Source organism: Falco cherrug, chromosome 4, assembly GCF_023634085.1.
Source record: "Falco cherrug isolate bFalChe1 chromosome 4, bFalChe1.pri, whole genome shotgun sequence".
Taxonomy (NCBI): domain Eukaryota; kingdom Metazoa; phylum Chordata; class Aves; order Falconiformes; family Falconidae; genus Falco; species Falco cherrug.
This window is the reverse complement of record NC_073700.1, coordinates 29,375,019-29,393,388: the sequence shown is the minus strand read 5'-3', so window position 1 is coordinate 29,393,388 and position 18,370 is coordinate 29,375,019. Positions and strand designations below refer to the sequence as shown.

At 52.5% G+C, this 18,370-nt stretch overlaps 2 protein-coding genes across 5 annotated transcripts in view; one reads left to right on the top strand and one right to left on the bottom strand.

Moving 5' to 3' along the window:
• Positions 1 to 1,809: 1,809 nt before the first annotated feature.
• AP5Z1 (adaptor related protein complex 5 subunit zeta 1) lies at positions 1,810 to 12,752 on the top strand. 4 transcript variants are annotated; one of them, XM_055708455.1, is made up of 17 exons: positions 1,812 to 2,090; positions 2,262 to 2,399; positions 2,679 to 2,865; positions 5,067 to 5,211; positions 6,306 to 6,418; positions 6,927 to 7,095; positions 7,583 to 7,678; positions 8,064 to 8,101; positions 8,179 to 8,341; positions 8,611 to 8,789; positions 9,247 to 9,389; positions 10,233 to 10,382; positions 10,615 to 10,726; positions 11,125 to 11,222; positions 11,496 to 11,628; positions 11,805 to 12,019; positions 12,335 to 12,752. In XM_055708455.1, the coding sequence occupies exons 1-17, from the start codon at positions 2,050 to 2,052 to the stop codon at positions 12,603 to 12,605; spliced, it is 2,391 nt and encodes a 796-aa protein (XP_055564430.1). In that variant the 5' UTR covers positions 1,812 to 2,049; the 3' UTR covers positions 12,606 to 12,752. The 4 variants fall into 4 exon arrangements, with proteins under 4 accessions (XP_055564432.1, XP_055564430.1, XP_055564429.1 ...); XM_055708454.1 differs by having other exon boundaries at positions 1,814 to 2,090; positions 7,538 to 7,678; XM_055708457.1 differs by lacking the exon at positions 12,335 to 12,752 and having other exon boundaries at positions 1,810 to 2,090; positions 7,538 to 7,678; positions 11,785 to 12,013.
• A 137-nt stretch (positions 12,753 to 12,889) lies between these two features.
• Positions 12,890 to 18,370, bottom strand: part of RADIL (Rap associating with DIL domain) — a 26,526-nt gene continuing 21,045 nt past the window's right edge. Inside the window, exons 13-16 of the mRNA XM_055708453.1 lie at positions 17,652 to 18,042; positions 17,223 to 17,362; positions 16,261 to 16,400; positions 12,890 to 15,678 (exon numbers count right to left, since the gene is read on the bottom strand). Of these exons, the coding sequence (XP_055564428.1) occupies positions 15,573 to 15,678; positions 16,261 to 16,400; positions 17,223 to 17,362; positions 17,652 to 18,042 (777 nt within the window). The 3' untranslated portion in view covers positions 12,890 to 15,572. The remainder of the gene's footprint in view (positions 15,679 to 16,260; positions 16,401 to 17,222; positions 17,363 to 17,651; positions 18,043 to 18,370) is intronic.

Here is an 18,370-nt window from a genome sequence, read left to right as displayed (position 1 = left end):
GGGAAAGCTCCATCTGGGGCAATGGATGTGAAGTTCATCATTATCTGTCCATGTTGCAGCACTGCTCCTGTGAGATGCTTAACTGCACAGGCAGACTGTGGCTCCCACGGGGGGTGGGAGAGTGTCCTGGTCATGCTGAGAAGGCTGCTGCTCAACCGAGGAGATGGCAAATAAAAGCATCCGAGGAGCAGGACCTGAATTTCCACATCAAATGGGATACAGTGGTTTTGTTGTTTGTGTTTTGTTTTATTTTTTAATACGGAGCCATACATTTTTTTAAGTAATTTGAGATCTGAATGTGATTTCTAATGTATCAAGAACGTTAATATTTTAAAGCTATAACAAAGTTTTAAATTTCTACTATTTTTTTTCATTTATTTTAACTGTTCTGTTATCTTAATTTGATGTATGTGGTTGGGGAATGTTGCTTCTCCTCTTAGCATTTGTTTCTATAACCAGAAATAAAATTATATATGAAAGAGAAAATGCCCTGAAATTCCTTGCTGCTTCAGTGACGGACTTGCATCCTTCCAGTGCAGTACTGGGGTGGGGGTGGAGGTCAGATTCCTGCAGCTGTTGTGTTGTGCAGTTTACCCCTTCTCACGGTGTGAGGGGACAGAGTGGTTTAGGGTTTTTTTTTCTTTTATTATTTTCATTAAATGCAGTAAGAAGGAAGTATATGTCTGGACACCTTGCACTGTTTTAGAATTCACAGATACCCTACTTTTGATCCCATGTCAGTTATTTGGGAAGCTGTTAACTTGCAGCAGAGTGAACATGTGTGTGTGTGTGTGAGTGATCAGTAATGCTTCCCCTGGGAATTACAAACTATTCCTTCAGCTCAAGCTTTTTTTTTGTCATGAAGTGGAACATTATTGTGGAAGATAAACTATTTTGGTGTGTTTCCCTGTAATTTATAACAATTAGTCTCATTTAAGCATATGAGATCAGAAGACTGTTCTGTACCTACCTTATAGTTAGGTTTGTCTTCCCTTGTCCTCTTAATGGAGCTAAAATTGAAGTTCAGGGTTTGAGTAAACAGTCATTCTGAGCTCCAATAATGAATAGGAATATCTTTTAAGACCTCAATTGATGTAAAGTAGCTGTATTTGACTGACTAATGTTTTTAAAAAAATTGTACACAGCATGGCAAAGAGACTCAGCCAGAGCTTTTGGGGGGGAATCGGATGGGGGATGCATTGTTTAAAACTGTCATATCTTTGGCTCCTCGTATGCATCAGGCATGTCTTCTGATGCGGCCGGAGGAGAGCATTGGGCATGTCTTCTGATGGAGCCGGAGGAGATGATGTCCAAGGAAACCGGCGAAGGCTCCTGCATGCCCCACTCCACTGTCAGTGGCTGCGGTGATGGATGCTGCAGTGTCTTCAGAGGGCAAAAGGGAGTTGATGCTCTGCTGGCTAATTGCTGAGGCACACCGTTAACGAACTTTAGTGCTGGGAGGACGTAGGGCAGAGACATACCGAAGGGTGAAGCACCAAGCTGCCTCCGTGCCCCCTTCTCCACAGGGTGACGCACAGCGAGGCAGCGAGCATCAGGCTTATTAGCAGCTGGGAGGAGAGACTAACAGGGAGGTGTTAATGCTTTTTTAACCTTTTGGAAGCTCTGAGGACCACCCGCCGAGCAGCTCTTTGTCACACCTCTTGCCCTTCCTGAAAAGCGTGGCTTTTTTGGCAGGAAAGGCTGATGGCATCTTTCATGGCCAGGCTCTTGAAAACCCTCCCCCGCGTCGGCCAGGCCGCGATGTTGCCGGTAGGTTTGGGGCCGGGGAGCTGCCCTCCTTCGTGCCGTGCGGCGCCGAGCTCCACCTCGGCCTCCTGCGGCCGGGAATAACGGTGGCAGCACCCCGAGATCACCGGCGAGCGGCCGGTGGGAAGGGCCTTGCCGCTGCCCCTCAGCCCCCCGGCGGGCCCGGCCCCGGGGCGGAACCTTCGTGCAGCAGCAGCCGCGCCCCGCCGGAGCTGCCGGGCCGGACCGGACTGGGCCGCGGGGGCCGCGCACCTAGCGGGGGGCAGCGGCGGAGCCTCCGGCATGTTCACGGCGGCAGCCGAGAGCTTCCTGAAGCAGGCGAGGTACGGGCCGCGGCGGCGGGGGGCGGCAGGTCCCCTCAGGGCGGGCCGGAGCGGGGAAGCGGGCCGCAGCGGGCTGGGGGGTGGCGGGTGCGCCCCTCCAGGCTCGGCCTTCTGAGGGGGCCGGGAGCGGGGGGCCGCGGCCGGGCTACCAGCACCCGCTGCCCCCGGCAGGGAGCTGCAGGAGGAAGAGCTGTGGAGATTCGCCTCGCGCCTGGCCGCGCTGCTGCAGGGCCCGGAGCTGGGCCCCGAGGCTGCCGACTGCCTGCAGAGGCTGCACCTCGCCCTCGCCGCCACCAAGTACCCCCGCAGGTGAGTGGTGCAGCCCCTCTTTGCCCCTTTTACCCCAACACAGCCCACCCCCCATTGCTAAGCAGAAGGCGCCTGCCTCCTTTTGCAGCGAGACTTACGCATGTTTGCGTGGCTTGGCACCCTTTCAAGCTGCGCTAAGGAGCAAAACTCAGAAGTGAAGGTGATAAGTTGGCATTAGCCAGGGTCACCGTCAAGGGAGACCATCCCAAGAACAAGAACATGTACGAAATAAATGTCTGAATCGTTTCTTGCAGCAATGCTTTATTGTGACTCTTCCAGGCTAGATGGCAAGTTTGTGGAACTGTTGCAGACGGTGCTGTGTTCATCCAAGTGCCCTGAGCAGATTCAGGTGTTATGTGCTGCTATCCTGAGAGATATGTCACCTTGCAATGATCTGATCCTCTCCTGTGATGAGATTCAAGATACAAAGCTCTTGAGCCTGGTATCCTCCGTCCTTCTGGCTCAGGTAAATGACCTGTCAAGTTAGAAATCTTCCCTTGTCAATATGGATTTGTTTTCTGATTGTTCCCTGGTTGCTGAGCTCAAGGAGAGCGAAAATCAATTGAAAGTATCTAGGAAAAAGCAGAAGCATTTATATGTTCCTTTAAGGAACCTAATTATTCTGTTTTGTGTAGGAAAAAATGGCAGCTTTTTCTGTGTTTATTATTTGATAACAAAGACTGCTTAAATTTGTGATATATATAGAGACTGAGGACCTCAAGCAGGCTTGTAACTAACTGGAAACAAAAAGGAACACTTTAGTGCTCACATCAGGGCTGCTTGAACCTGTAAAGCAAAAGATTTGAGAGTGAATTTATTACTGCTTCTTTTTGCTCTTATGGTACTGGCTTTTATGTTCAAAAGTAAAAAAATATACATAGAACCTATAAAATATGAAGGGCTATAAGTGTGGATGGCACTTCAAAGATCTAGATTCTCCGTGGAGGAGAAAACATGAGGATCTTCCTGTTTTGAGTGTTGCCTGCACTGACTGCCCTCTGGGACATAAGCTGGAAAGGCTGGGTTTTTACTACTTCTTCTTTTACTGTTGTTGTGCCTGATAAAGATAAAATACTCTTCTGAAACTTCTCATTCTGAGTTTCACTGTCTACTTAGAAATGCCTCCTACATTTCTGATTACACCTCTGAGTCTTACTTAGCTAGAGGAAATGAAAACACAGAAACAGAAACAGTGACATATTACTTACATGCTGCCTTACAAGGCACCTCTCTCCCATGTCCAGCCTTGAGAGACTGTCCTGCAGTTCTGTCACGTAAAAACATACCCTGTGTGTTAATTTTTGTTAGATTACAACTAAAATCCTGAGGAGGTTTTACTCAATTCTTATTAAAATATATAAAATATTAAATATTAAAAAATACTAATTTTTAATAACTTAAATTAAATACTTAGTGATTTTGGTACCACTTCTCTAGTGTGGGGTGCAATGAGCAGCAGCCTCACTCATGAAAGCAGCCATACCTCAGCAGAACCTTTAAAAACATCTTCTGCATATTTTCATTTGTCATTGCTTTGGGTGGAGGTCATCCTCCTACTCTTTGCCCCCTGCCACTCTTTGCTGTACAAAACTGATGTTCTTTTTGTAAAGTTTTCGGCTTTCCAGAGAACACAGTCTCTGGTGTTGCATTAGGAGCTGGAAACCTGCTGCTGATTTGAGTTCGGTCAGGTTTTCCTCAGAGCCACAAGACACTTGTCAGCGACACACATAAGTAGCCCTGTCATTTGCAGTGGGCTGCAGCAATCTATCTGCGGGAAGGGCAGGACCGTCTCTTCATTTTCCTTCATTGCACAGATCCCCACCCCCAAACCTTACACTTTCTTGTCTGTACATTGCTTTGGTTGATTCATTCACATATATTCACAAGAGAAGCACAGAAACTAGCCCTAGTCAAGGATGAGGTTCCCCCATGAAATTCCTCACTGGAAGCTCACCTGCAGTTTCCTAATTCCTTCTAGTGATCTGGTACAAATCTGATTATTAGATGGGGAGTGTCAGAGACCAGTGTTTGCTTGTTGCTATTAGCAGCCAGCCATCCTGAGCAGCAGAGAATGTTTACTTTTTGTTGGCATGATGACATTCATGGCAAAAAAAAACTTGTCAAAAGTCCAGGTCCACATGTCATCCCTAATAAAGTTGTCTTGGACCAGAAGGGTTTGACAGCATCTCAAAGCTACAGCTCTTAATAGCTTCCAAAAGGGGAGGCTGCTTTATTTTCCACATTGTGAGAACACGGACTAGCCAGACAGTCCTAGAACATGTTACAGCAGTCCATTTGATGTTCATAGATTTCTAATTTAGCAATTAAACTAGCAGGCTGACCACATGGGGAGTAGTCCTAGTATTCTCTGCTCTAGAAGTGATGGATCATAGTCTTTAATTTGAAGACATCTATTGCAGTTGTTAATTCTACTTCAGGTGGTGGTTGTCCACAAACCCGTTGCTCCATCAACTCCCCTCCTGGGATCTATGAATTCACATTGCAGAAGATCTCTGTAAAAGGTGGTAAAATAGCCTGTGCTGTGAGTTATTTTTATGTTTGACATTGGTATTGATGCATGATGGAAGAGCTTGTATGGTAGTGATCTCTAGCCCTAGTAGATTATCTGCCTAGCTTTACTTCTGCTTTTTTTTTTTTATTTTTAAGGGAAATAAGAAGGCTGAAGTGTCTGCTGTGGGGCAGCGTATTGTAAAAGTCCTCGAAAGAAGACTGCCTGAGGGTCAGAGTGCTCGGTACCTTCTTCCTGTCCTGTCAAATGTCATCAGGCTTTCACCAGAATCTCTAACTGAAGGTAAATATACGGAAGGCCTGAGATTACAACCTGGCTGTGATCTGTATAGTGATCAGAAGGCTCTCTGAAGGCTGTGGCTAGGAACAGGACTTGGAAACTGCTGTTAAAAGTGACACCTCTGCCAAAAGGAAAGTGAACTTACTGGGTGAGATACACATTCTACCACTCGAAAATGGGGCTGGGCCTTCAGCTGCTTTGGCTGCTTCTGGGGGCCAGAGTCTGTGTTCTTGTGTATGGATTTGTATCACAGTAACATGCACCCTAGCTCAGGTCTCCAGGTGCAGTAGGACTGTGAAATTACAGCCGTCCTGAAGAGCCTCAGGCACACCGGGACATGCCTGTGTGTCTGTTCAAGAGAGCAGCAAAACCAGCTAGGGGTACTCTTCATAAGAGAGGCAGGGCTGGATGGGTGGTGATGAGCGATGTGCTCTGATGAATAAACCGTAGAGTGTGCCAGGCTTAAAATGGCGAGCAGTTGTGTTGTGAGCAGGAGTCTGTTTCTGGCAGTTTCCTGTGAGGTTTGCGTATGCCATGCAGTATGCAGGGCAAGCTTTGGGGAGGACACTGGGCTGGAGTGTACGGGCTGGCTGAGCAGGAAGGGTTACCTGCCTTAGCTTCTGCATGTTCTCTGTGAGCCATTTGTGCCTTTGTCTGCAGAGCCGAAGCCAGTCACTGCCTGAATATATTTGATGGTATTTTTGCACCTTCCTTTTAATAGCAGCTGTGGATGGAGACAAAGGAACAAGTACTTCTTGACTGATCTTGTACCGGAAGTCCTTGGTTCCAGCACTCGGTCCCTGACTTTTTGTCTGAGGAAACAGGCAAAATAATCAAGAGACTGACCGAGTGGCTAGGAGTGATTAAAAGGACACAGAGCTCTGAAAGGAGTGTGAATGAACCTGGACTCTGAAGTAGTATGAGGAGGAGTATAGGGCATCCACGTTGCGGTACCAGTTTCTTTACTGATTGCTGGATCAGAAAGACGGCAATCTAGGCTGGAGGAAAAGCACAGCAGTTGAGGGGTAGCAGCAGTATGTTGCAGAGGCTGCTTCTCTGCTCAATCTAGCAATGACCGTGTGACTTTTCTTGTACAGAACAGACCAATGTAGTCAGTAAAAAGATGACTGACTGGCTGAGATATGCAAGTATTCAACAGGGAGTCGCTCAGAGCTCTGGAGGCTTCTTCTCCAATCCCAGAAGCAGACAGGTACGTGCTGAGTTGCCATGGTTATCTCACAGGGGCATTTGTTAGTCAGTTACCTGCTGTGTCGGGTTCCCAGAATCAGCTTCTTTTGGGAAATGGTAACCTGGAAGTGCTGCTGCTGTTTGTCACTTTCTCTGGCATAAATGGTCAAGACACAGGAAAGCAAAGTAGGCGGATTTATAGCTCCAAGATCTAGGCGTTCTGCTGTAGAGCCAGAGCTTTGATCCTTGAAGTAGTTTGGAGGGGAGAGTCTTTTAGTGACCTTGTACCTCTGACTAAAAGCTGATTGCAAATGAGGCCTGTGTCAGAGAGAAGGGGAAAGTCTGGAGTGTTTCACCTGGGGAAAGGATCCAGCACAGCTGGCTTCTCTCTCTCTGGATAACTGCCCCCCTGCAGGCCCCATAGTACATATAAATGAGGGCTACTTGTTTCCGTGGGCTCAGCAGAGCCGTCCCTGCCTTCTCACTTGGCCTCTCCCTGGGGATCTGACCTGCTGCATCTTTTCTCACAGCCTGGTCCTGTCACCGAGGTGGATGGTACCATTGCCACGGACTTCTTCACAGTGCTCTCAGTGGGTCAGCACTACACGCAGGACCAGTGGCTCAATGTGCAAGCCTTCTCCATGCTGCGAAATTGGCTGCTGTGCTATGGGGGCAAGGGGCTGAAGACCCCCAGTTCAGGTACGAATTGAAGGGCTGCAGTCCAGTGAGGGTTGCACTCCCAAGAGGGCTGTGTGCTCTGAGATGATTAGGTCCTGCACCAGCAACCCAGCAAGTGGCAGGAATATGAGCAAGAGTTCCAAACCCTTGGGCTAGGAGCAGGGAATCTTTGGGAAGGAATATCACAGAACCTGCTGACTGATCCTTACTGACCCTTCCATGAGGAATTACCTGTTCAGTGAGTCCCCTAGTTTCAGGCAAAACCCCGTGGGTTCCTGAGAAAAAAGTCTTGGGTGGTGGCAGACAGCATCTCCTCAGTGTTCTTGTAACACTCCCTTCTTCGCCAGCCACCTTTTCTTTGCAGTGCACCTGGGGACAGGCAGCTCCCTTGCTATTGCTGGGCAGCTGTGTGGGTTACATTGGCCATGACATGAGCTGGTACGTGGTAACCTTTATTCTGTAGATGACAAATCAGGAATGAACAGGTCTGTTATGTCCGTGGTCTCAGCTACATCTGCATCTGGTCGCCTGCTTCCCCCAAAGGAGCGTCTGCGGGAGAAAGCCTTCGAGTACTGCCAGAGAGTTATTGAGCAGAGCAACCGGCGTGAGTCTTGCCATGAACCCTCCTTGGAGTTCCCTTGGTAGTGTTCTTGAAAATGTTTCTGGTTCGCTGCCTTTTTGGGCTGGGATCTCACTTCGTCGAGTCTGCAGTCAGGCTCTAGGCATGGGACGTGTTTTAGCAGCTGGTGCAAGTCACTGACAGGCCCTGAGCTGGGGTGTTGGGAGGAATCTGGAGGCAACGGCCATGTTCTGCCTCCTACCCTTGACTTGCCCGGGGCAGGGGGGAAGCTGTGGAACTTGATTCTCATTAGTCTGGAATCGGGATCAGCGTCTGTTCCCACCTGTCCTGAAATCTGGGTTAGTGCTCAAACTGACAGCGTAATGTTCCTATTTGGACTCAAGTTTAACTTGACTCATTTCTCTGGCAGGACCCCTGAAGAAAGATGATGGAGACCTGCAGAAAGCTGTAAGTACACAGGGGTGGGGCTGAAGCTCTGGGAGTTGTGGCTTCCCCCACTCTGATCTGACTCTGCTCTCCTGCAGTGTCTCATAGAGGCAGTGACAATCATGGACATCATCTGCAAACAGGACGACTCCTACATGTACCGTGCAGTCTCCTTCCTGAAAATCCTGCACAGCAGAATCTGTGGGGATGCCACTTATGCCAGGGCACTACTGCCCATTGCCCAGTTCTTCCTGAACCACAGTAAGTCATCAGCTCTTATGCCCTCCTCCACAACCTGGTCTTGCATACTCTCAGCACAGCATTTTGTCCTGGCAGTTTGCTGGCTGCCAGAGTTGGTAATTCAGCCTTGTTTGTACTCTGGGATGGATGATCCCACTCCAGGAGACCCGGGGGCTGGGGCGTCCTGTGCTCTTTAGAAGAGCATAACCCAGATTTAGCTGAGCCCCTGGAGCCCTTGTTGGCAGGGCTGCTGGGTGGGCTGTGCTCAGCGGCGTGCTGTGTCCTCCCAGGCAAAACGGCAGCTGTGGACTCCGATGCCATCTACAAACACTTACTCACTGATATCCCGGCTCGGCTCTTCCACAACCCATCCCTCGCCTTCGAATTTGTCCAATTCTGCAAAGACAACAGCCAGCTCTCCACTGAGGCCTCCAGCATATTCAGGCAGAGCTTCCCAAATCTCTTCAAGGTACAGCCTGCTGGAGCAGCACAGGGGAGAGCCGCTGCACATTCCTTTCTGTGCCCCAGAACTCCCTGTTTGCCCTCCATGTGCCTCCATGTTATAAAAGCAGGTGTGAGTTTGAAGAGGGAAGAAGGTTCTGGGTGTGACTAGCACCGCCAGTAGAGGAGAGTCTGGGTTAGTATTGCTGCCCGTGGGTTGGGAAGCACAATGAACACAGCTGGGACATGGCACTTTGTTTCTGGAAAACTTTAATAAGTTGCAGCTTGCCAGCCACTGAGCCAGCTGCCAGATGCCTATGTTGAGCTTCCAGCAGCCTCCTAGGTTTTGACCAAACACTCAGATTTTTCTGGGTTTGCTTTTCAGAAGTGTCTTTCCCCGTCCTTTTTGGTCACAGTGTGAGAATTGTCTGGGTGTGTGGTGGAGTAGCAGGGATAATGCAGCAGTTTGTGCTTGTTGCTTGCAGTTCCTGGCATGGAACAGCCCACCCCTTATCTCTGAGTTTGTGGACTTTCTCCCATTTCTGCTGGATGCAAGCACAGCCATTGAGATCTTCCATTTGCTGCTTGACCTGCCCTGTTTGACAGCAGCTCTGGACATCCAGCTGAGGTAATGCTACTTTCCTTTCCTCTCACTTGCTAATCAAGGTCTTGACATTGACCATAGCCTAGTACACGCTTCTCTGAGCTTCAACTGCCCTCTGGCTGCTGCTGTCACAGAATGAGAGGCATCTGCTACAGTCAGGTTAACACAAAGCAGCACAGATGTCAGCCCGGTTTTCCTGGTAATGTTCTGTGCATGGGAAGAGAAGGTGACCAGCTGTTACACTTCAGTACTGGACTGTCTTTGGGGCTCAGTGCTCAGGGAGCTGTTGTCATTCCCCCCTCCATATCCAGCACCAAACAGTTGCCGCATGCTGGAGTGTCTGCCATGAGCCACCACTTCAACACGAAGGTGTGGGCTACCTGGTCTTCCCTCCCTGCTGTTACCCCTCTTTCCTGACTTTGTTCTCTTGGAGGCATACAGAGGTTTCTTCCTGAGGCCGTTGGGAACTGTGAGTCTCCAGGAAGATGGGATAGGACTGAATCTGGCTCTCACTGCTGTTCCTCTGCTCCTCCTTGACATTAGCAGCTCTTTCTGGAGTGCTTAGAAAAAGGAGTCATCCTAGAGGGAAGATGATGGTGGGTTTCGCTGACTGAGGGATACAGAGCAGCATTTGCCCGCTCCCCAGGAGAGATGCAGAGGCAATTCTGGAGTTATTGCCTGAGGCTGGGTGGGGGTCTGAGCTCACAAATTTCTGCCACCCTGGTTGTCTGATTTCCAGAGGGCCTGGATTAGACCAACTTGTTGTCCCCATTTCAGTGGAAAGGGAGTTACCCCATTGTTCAGGATTCCAACCATGCTCTGGCCCATTCTTATAATGCAGCACATTGTGTATATGCCTCCTGCTAGGTCAGCTGCTCTTCCTACCTCCAGGAGGGCCACGAGCAACCCAGCTGTGAAGCCCGCCACCTGTCTGGAAGCTTTTCGCCATCCCCTCTACAAAGGCATGTTCCAGTATCTTCTCCGCGCCGAATCTGTTTCCGAGGATGCCCCAGAGAGGTAGGAGGCTGCTGTGGGAGACTGCCACAAGGGTTTGGTTCGGCCATCCAGCACTGGGATTGCTGGGAAAGCATAGGTGCTCACGGCTGGAGTGAGGTGGATTTATTCTTCCCTGTGTTAGCCTTGCCAAGCACCCACAGGCCTTCTTTGAAGGGTGGGGTGGGATAGGGAAGGGCAGCTAGGAGAGTAGCAGGGAGCAAGCCTTCAGCAGGAACCCTTCTGTTGCCCACAGGCTGATTCCACTTCGACAGCTGCTGCGATCCCTGGCCAGCAGCCCCAGGGTTGTGCAATGTGCGGAGACTGTCCCTGTCTTACTGGAGCTCTTTTTCAGGGTGGTGGCAGAGGTAGGCTCTTTTGGGGGAGTTTGGCTCCCAGTTGTGCCACAGGGATCTCTTGTTATGTGAGTGCACACAGAAGCAAAATTGTTAAGGCACTGCAGCTTCAGCAGACGGGTGCTTGGTGGGAACGTGGGGTGGTCTAATACTGACAGGAACCAGCACTGAGCTGGCTACTTCATCTGAAGCAGAAAAGCTTCATGGTGCAGTGTGAGGCCTCACACTGTTCTCTCAGCCAGCTGTAAAGGAGGTGGGTGAGAGCAGTGAGTGCCTGATACCTGCCTTGCGTACTGCTCCCCTCCTGCTAGATCAGGTTTTTTCTGTGCCAGCCACCCTATCTGGCTGGTTAGTTTGGTTTTTGGCTGCTGGAAGTCACTGGTATTGCTGAAACAAGGGCTGTTTTCCAGTTTGCAGATGGGCCGCTGATCAACCAGCTGGTGGTGCTGCTGCTGCAGAGGAGCGACCAGCTCTATGACATCCCGGCATTTAAAGATGATGTGTACAGGTGAGATGGGACAGGAGGCCCAGCCAAGCTCCCAGCCGTTCCACTGGCTGCAGCCTGGCATCCTAGGGCAGCCCAGGAGCTGGAAAGTTGTGGCCCAGTCCCTGCTGAGACACATCTTTGGAGGGTGCAAAAGGAGGACTGCACCTTCAGCCCTACTGGAAACATCCTGAGCATGCAGCTGCTGTGCCAGTGGCTAGGTGCTGCCAGCACCTCCTTGGTTTGGTGATGACCACCTTGCCGGTGGTCTGAGCTCTGCCCATCTCTCTCCTCCAGAGTGCTGGGCTCACAGCTGGCGATGCTGTGCAGGCTGCACCCTGCACTCGTCGTGGAACTGTCCACAGAAATTCTGGAGTTCTCAGGAGCAGTCAGCAATATCCAGAACAAGGAGGTCATCTTCACCCATGTGGTAAGCAGGGCCTGCGTGCTTCTGCCACAGGTTGCTCCAACTGTGATGTAATCTGTTGGTCACTTTCCCTTTCCTCTCTTCTGTCCTACCGTTAGCTAATCTGATTTGCTGTTCCCTAAAAACTAATCAATGGCTTTTCCTTCTGCTTGCTTTGAGCACATCTGCCTTTGCTTCAGGTCTGGGCCGTTGGAGAGTACTTGTCCGTGTCCTACGACAAGCGCTGCACTGTGGAGCAGATTAACCTGTTCTTTGAGACACTAGAGGCCGTGCTGTTTGAAATCACCCAGCTCCGACCGCTGGCTAGCATCCCCAGCTACCCGCCCCGCGCCATCAGTGTCCTTATGGCCACCTTGACCAAGTTGGCAGCTCGCAGCCAGGAGTTGATCCCCAGGTGAGGATGGTCAGCAGGGAGGGGCAAAGGGCTGAAACACGCAGATCTCGTGGGTGCAAACGCAGATGTTTGCTAGTGTTAACAAGCTTGGCAACTAATGGAACCTGAAACAGAACAGGGGAAGCAAGCTGCGGAGGGGCACAGTTTGGGGAAGTGGGATTCATCTGCTGACTAACACTCTGCATCAGGAGGAGGGGTTCGGTAGCATCTAGTGTTGACCTGCAACAGAGTCTTCTGGAGTACACAGGCTTAAGTAGTGATCTTGCGGGGTGCAAAGGTCCTGCCAGCTGATGTCTGTGTCCTTCTGTCCTGCAGAGTGTCCTTGTTCCTGTCCAAGATGAGGACATTTGTGCAGAGCCCTGCTATCACCTCTGTTTACCGCGAGGAGGACCTTGAAGAGATCCTTATTCGGGCAACGGAGCTCCTGAACCTGCTGAAAATGCCAAGCGTGGCTCAGTTTGTGTTCACGCCGCCTGTAGGTGTTGCCAATACACGGTTTCAGAGAGAGGTGAATGACTCCCTCCCTTTTGCCCTGAGCATAGTCACCCGTCTCCTAGAGCCGGCTCCTGGCTGCATGCCAGGGTGAGGACATGAGGTTTCTGACAGGCTCCAACCTCTTGTAACTCTTCGGAAACTGCTGACACTCAAGGCTGAGGCCTTGCTCGTAACTGGAAATGGGGAGCAAATGATTGTGAATGAAACAGAAAACGGGAATAAGTAGAGCTGAATCTGCTTTTCTGGTCTGAGGCTGTTTGTATTTCTGTCTCCTAGCGCCTCTTGCTTGTCTGTCTCCTAGGCTTGTCTTATCTCTCCCTGGCCAGTATGGGTTGAAAATCCCAGTGGATTTGTGTTAATGTGGCAGGAGGGTGAATGCATGCACCCTGCCAGCACACCATGCCCCTTTGGAGACATACTTCTTCCTCCTCTCCTCTGACTTGTTTCTCCCTCCCCTGTGCCCTCGCTACACCTTGGCTACGCATCTGCTTTTTTATTGCCTCTCTGCTTACAGCAGATCAGCCAAGCGAAGGCCTATGTGAGGTGGAGAAAGCAGAAGTGACTCCATTAAGTCTGCTGCGAGCCCTTACTGCTCTTCTGTCTTGCCATCAGAGTGAACATGAGATCCAAGAGACAGCTACCAGACCAGAGCTTAGAGAGATTTATTGATCCAGTTTATTGTTGACACCAAGAGCATTTCTTAGCATACATCAGCCCCGTGTCAAACAGGCGCCATGCTGTGTTCTGTATCTGCATGAGAAGTTTATACACATTCGAGCTGTACAGTATTAACAAATGGGGAAAGTAAATACATCCTGCTGCTCCTCCCAGGAGAAGCAAGCCCTCATGCACACTAGTAAATAGCAAGGTTTATTTACAATTTTTTTCAATACCTGACTGCACTGTGAGGAATATCCAGCTGCAGGGCTGTTTCCCACCTCCAGGGATGACTGGAGAGTCAGGCTCAGTGGGGAGCAGGGGGTTGCGTTGGTACCGCTGGAACACGCCAGTGCGCAGCCGTGGTACTGTCTAGTGCAAACCAGCCTCCCTGAGCCCCGGCTCCCAGGCAGAGGGGAGCAAGGAGTGCATGCAGTTTGCCCAGGGGCTCTAGGCAGTCCATCTCCTGCCCTACAAAGCTGCCGAGCTCCGTGGGGGATGACGGGCCAGCATACCTACTTGATTCAGGGGAGTGAATCACCAGGACCCTGTGGGGCCCCGAGCCTTTGCTTGCCTGCCTGGTACAGCTGAGTCAGTGGCAGGAGGGACGCATTGCTCCCAGTCCCTGCTGGGGCAGCACCCCAGGCCGGTTGGTGCCAGCATGGCCTAGCAGAGAAGCAAGGCACTAGTGTCTTGGTGAAGGTGCTTTGTCCACCTTGCCCTAGAAAAGGCAGGCCAGGCTGTGTTGAAATCCGGTAGTGGAGTGTTTCCCCTGCGTGGATTAGTTTAACATCTCTCTCCTTCTGTGAAGTTGAAGACTAAGCACAGAAACCAAAGCTACAGCAGTGAGGTTTAATTAAGGCCAACCCTCTTAAGCATCCCTTTTTTAGCATCACGGTTGTCAGAGCACTGTTGTTGGGAGATGCTGTGGAAATATCTGATTTGCTGCCAGAGCCTAGACCATGCTGGTTTAAGTGCAGGGTGTGATATAGGGCATTGCGGCAGGCTGTTTTAATAGGGTTTGGCTAAAGTAGGTCTCGGTACCTGTCTATATGTGGAAATGAGGTTGGGTTTATCCCGTTAATGTTGCTAAAAGCACAGGGAGGACTTGGCGGGTGTGGAGGGGACCGGCCAGCCGCACGGTGGAGCTGCCACCTCAGCTCTGCTGCCACCGCTGCTGTTGGCAGCAAACAGCAGAGCTGTTTCTGGGACATCCAAGGCTGACCTTCCAAAGGGAACCTCTGCTGGCTGTCATCACCCGTGGGCATGTCAGCAGCACACGCTTCTGAGGTGCTCTGAGCAGGGCAGGATACAAGGTGGTCTTAAAATGGCCTGGCAAAGCTGGAGGGAGAGGACCAGAACACAGTGCCAAGATGTTGTTGGTCTGCCTGGGCTACTGTCAGCACACCTGGGGCCTGGCACCATGCGCTGCCGGGCTGGCTCAGGTTCCTGGTGGCACGAAGACACCGTTCCCAGCTCGCAGGGACCAGGGGCAGGCACAGAAGCACTAACCTGGCAGTAGCCCCTTGGAGAGGGCAACAGCTCCTGTGCGGGGAAATTGCTGTCAATGCCCCGCGCTGCTGGGTCAGTCCTGGGGGCCTTCTGCCAGGATCATGGTGCCAGAGCCAGGCAATAGATCTGCTGCATGAGCGAGGGCGAGAGAGTCCTTCTCTTCAAGGGGTTTTCCCCAGGACTCACAGGGAACTGCTGGTGGTGTCAGCCCTTTGCTGTGGCTGCTTCCCTTCCCGAAGCAGGGCTGGGGACAGCGTGATCGTAGCCCAGCAGCAGAAGGGCACCCGACTTAGGGTAGTACAGCACCAGGGAACATAACTCCCAGGAATGCATGCTTCTTGGATTTCCACTCCTGGGTGCTTGTGCTGGCTTTACCACCCCCAGAGCTCGGCACAGTTTTTCCAGCCTGATGTGCCAGCACCTCAGGTGGCCGCTGTTGTGGTGAAGTCCAAACCTGCCCCACATGCTGATCTTTAAATCCCAAAGGTGTTTCAAGTCTTCTGCCTGCCAGCATGAAAGATCACATAGGGCTGCCAGCCTAGAGGAACAGAGGAGCCTGCCTACAGTCCCCTTGCTGGGAGCATCCCCTTCCTGCCCCCTGCCAGAGGGGATGAAGGACCAGAAAAGCTCCTGAGAAGGACAACACAGGGTATGAGGTGAGGCGGGGCAATGGATCAGGAATGATGCTCCCAGACAGTGCAGTGGGAGAAGCGTGCACCACCCTTGCATGTCCTTTCCTCTGCTGCAGCGCAGGGAGAAGGTGTCCAAAAGCAAATCCAGGGCAGTTGTGGAGTCGTGGTCCTCGCTCTTGCACTCCAGGCTCCCCGAGGTCAGCCTTACCAGAGCTGCACCTGCAAGCTGCTGCAGAAGGACCATTGTACCACAAGGACTAGGAGGAAGAGGAACTGGAACTGATTTTTTTGGCTATTTCCATGTCCGACTTGGCAACCAGAAACCGCAGCTTCTTCCCTCCGGAGCGGATGAGGTCCACCGCGCTGCAGAGAGCAGCAACAGGGAGGTGAATTCTGGCTCCCCGCAGGCTGGCAGCCCCCCAGAAGCCTGCCAGGTCAGGGACATTCGCAAAACACCTGCACTCACTGCTCTGTCCCTGCTCAGTGTTGGAAGCGGGGTCTGTTTCTCTTCTGCCTGTAGCTTTACGGAGAGCCTGGCTGCCAGGCAAGCACTTGCCAGGGTGAGGGCAAACAAGGTGCACCTGAGCTCTGCCCCCTCCCACGGCCTTTGAGAGGGTGAGATGGGGCTGGAGCAGCTCTGCATTGCTGAGACCCACCTCTGGAGCTCTCGTTTGTTTCCCAAATGTGCTCACCAGCTATTGCTCCCTGATGCCTCTTCCAACCCTCCCCAAAGAGCTGCCTTCCCCGCTTTCCAGTGTCCTGTGCAGGTTGCTGCTCTCTCTGCAGCTTGCTTGTACTGCAGCATCCTCTGCATTGTTGGCCGGGAGCGCAGCACCAGGGACTGGGAGACCCTGTGCAGTTCTTTGCTGCAAAATGGCTGAAAACCTGGATTGGAGCAGTAACCCCCACGGTGCTGATACCAGACCGGGCCCTCTGGCGACTCACCTTTGGTAGTCCGCCCCAATGAGACTGGTGCCATTGACAGCCAGGATGCGGTCCCCAATGGAGAGCCTGCCGTCGGCGGCCGCGGGGCTGTCCTCGATCAGGGTGCGGATGTAGATCCCCGGGGAGCAGAGAGGAGTGTGCTGTTGGCAGGGAAAGGCGGTGAGTGACCAGCCAAGGCAGAGGGGACACAAAAGGTTTGTGGTCCCAGCGGGCTGAGCTCCCCGGGCAGGGTGATTCCTTCCCACAGTTTAGCACCTGATGCCAGGTGGGACCCTGGAAGCGCTGGGGAACTTGATGGATGGGCGCTGGGGGTGGTGTCGGTGACAGTACCAGGAAGGAAATGCAAGCCTTTGGTTTTATATCAATTTATACACAGAAAGGAGAGGTGGGGGCAACCTTTTCTTGTTCAATTTAATTAAGAGTAAAGCATTGTTAGCCTGCAGCCATCTTGGGATGGGAGCTCTTTGCTCACGGCTGTTCCAGGGGCTCGGTGATGCCCTGTTTCCCACTGACTAATGCACTGCCGTGGAAGGCCACTTAGTAAGATTATCCACCGCACTAAGCCAGACTGCAACGCCACCCTGTGCGACGAGAGTCTGGTGGAGCTGTTCTGGCACCCGCCGAGCCCCAGCTTCCCTGGCCACCCGCTGAAGGGTGGAGGAAAGACCTCGGCTGAGTCATTTTCCTTCCACAAGAGCGCTGAGCCTGTTTGCTCTCTCCAGCTGCAGCACAGCTGCGATGGACTTTGCGTGCACAGCACAGCAACACAGAAGCAGAGATCTGGTCCTCCCAGGAGACCACTCTGTGCCTCATTTTCCCCAGGAGAAGCAGCCTAACTCCCGTGGGAAGCCATTAGCTTCTTTGCTGGCTTTTCTTGGGGTATAAAACATGCCCTATGTGTCCCACGTCAGCTATTTGGAGGGGCATGGAAGGAGCCCTTCCCATGATTGTCAGGAACTCACCAAGCCGTCGATCAGCCCCATGCCCAGCCCGATGGGTCCTCTCTCCAGCTCCACCACAAAGACATAGCAGAAGTCATCGGTGGCAGAGCTGCGGCTGGAAGACTCTGGTGTGGGGTAGTCGTAAGGGGTCGGGGAGCATCCTGGCAATGCAGAGACAGGCTTACTGCTCAGCACCTCCCAAACCCAGCCCCACAGCCTCCCACAGAAAGCTGCCCCCCAAAACCCCATCAAAGTCGACCTTGGGTAGCCCCAGGGCTGATTTTCTGCCAGGGCAGGAGCTGGATGAGATGCTTCCTTTGCCCTCACCTGCCTCGTCCAAGCACTGAAAGGTCCCTGCAGGAACCATGTGTATGGGGAGGAGAATGGTAGCAAACACCCTCGTGCCCCAATCCTGCACCCCCACAGCGGGGCAGTGCCAGCTTTCCGTACCTTCAGGGGTGCTGCCTTTGGTGCCGTTCATCCCGTTTCGCCGGTGGTCCTGCAGCCCCTTGCCAGTGCCCTGTGGGGACTCTGGACTCCCGGAGTCAAAGTTCAGAGGGGTGGTGGGTGGCGTCAGCAGGCAGGAGGGGTCTGGGGGTGCTGTGCCAGCCTTGGGGGCTGGACCCGTGCCCAGCTGCAGCTGCTGGAGCTTCTCCTGGAGCTGTGGCTCACCAGTGGGGTGCTCGCAGGGGCAGCCGTTGGTGGCCAGGTAGCGCAGGGGGCTCCCCTCCGGCGCAGCACAGCCCCCCCGGGAGCTGTAGTCCTGGGTGATGGAGCTCCCCAGGGCAGCTGCTGGGCTCTCGCTCACCTCCAGGACACCTGGCGTCGTGTATGCCTCTTTCTTGAGAAGGAGAAAAATGCTCTGTGGGACCCTCCACGTGTGCTTTCACCCCCTACCTGCACCCCACCCCTGCTTTGCAGGACTTGTCCTGGCTTCCCAGCACAGCTCCCGCACCCCAGTTCTGTGGCCAGGGCCATGCTGGGGATGCTCACAGCCAGCCAGAAGGGGACTCCTGGTCATGTCCCCGCTGTGGGATCTCTTTGGAGGGGGACACCGGGGGAGCACAGCTCCTTCTGTGGCCCCAGAGCTGGGGCATATGGCCCCAGGGTGACCAGAGGAGGCAGCCGTGCCTTGTGGGTGCTGCAGTCAATGGGGAAAGGGTGGGAGA

Bases quoted from the DNA above. Each gene is read 5' to 3' on its own strand.
- AP5Z1 (XM_055708454.1), top strand. From the start codon at position 2,050: ATGTTCACGGCGGCAGCCGAGAGCTTCCTGAAGCAGGCGAG. The intron at 7,679-8,063 runs GTGAGTCTTGCC...TTTCTCTGGCAG, and splicing joins TATTGAGCAGAGCAACCGGC to GACCCCTGAAGAAAGATGAT. The intron at 8,102-8,178 runs GTAAGTACACAG...GCTCTCCTGCAG, and splicing joins ATGGAGACCTGCAGAAAGCT to TGTCTCATAGAGGCAGTGAC.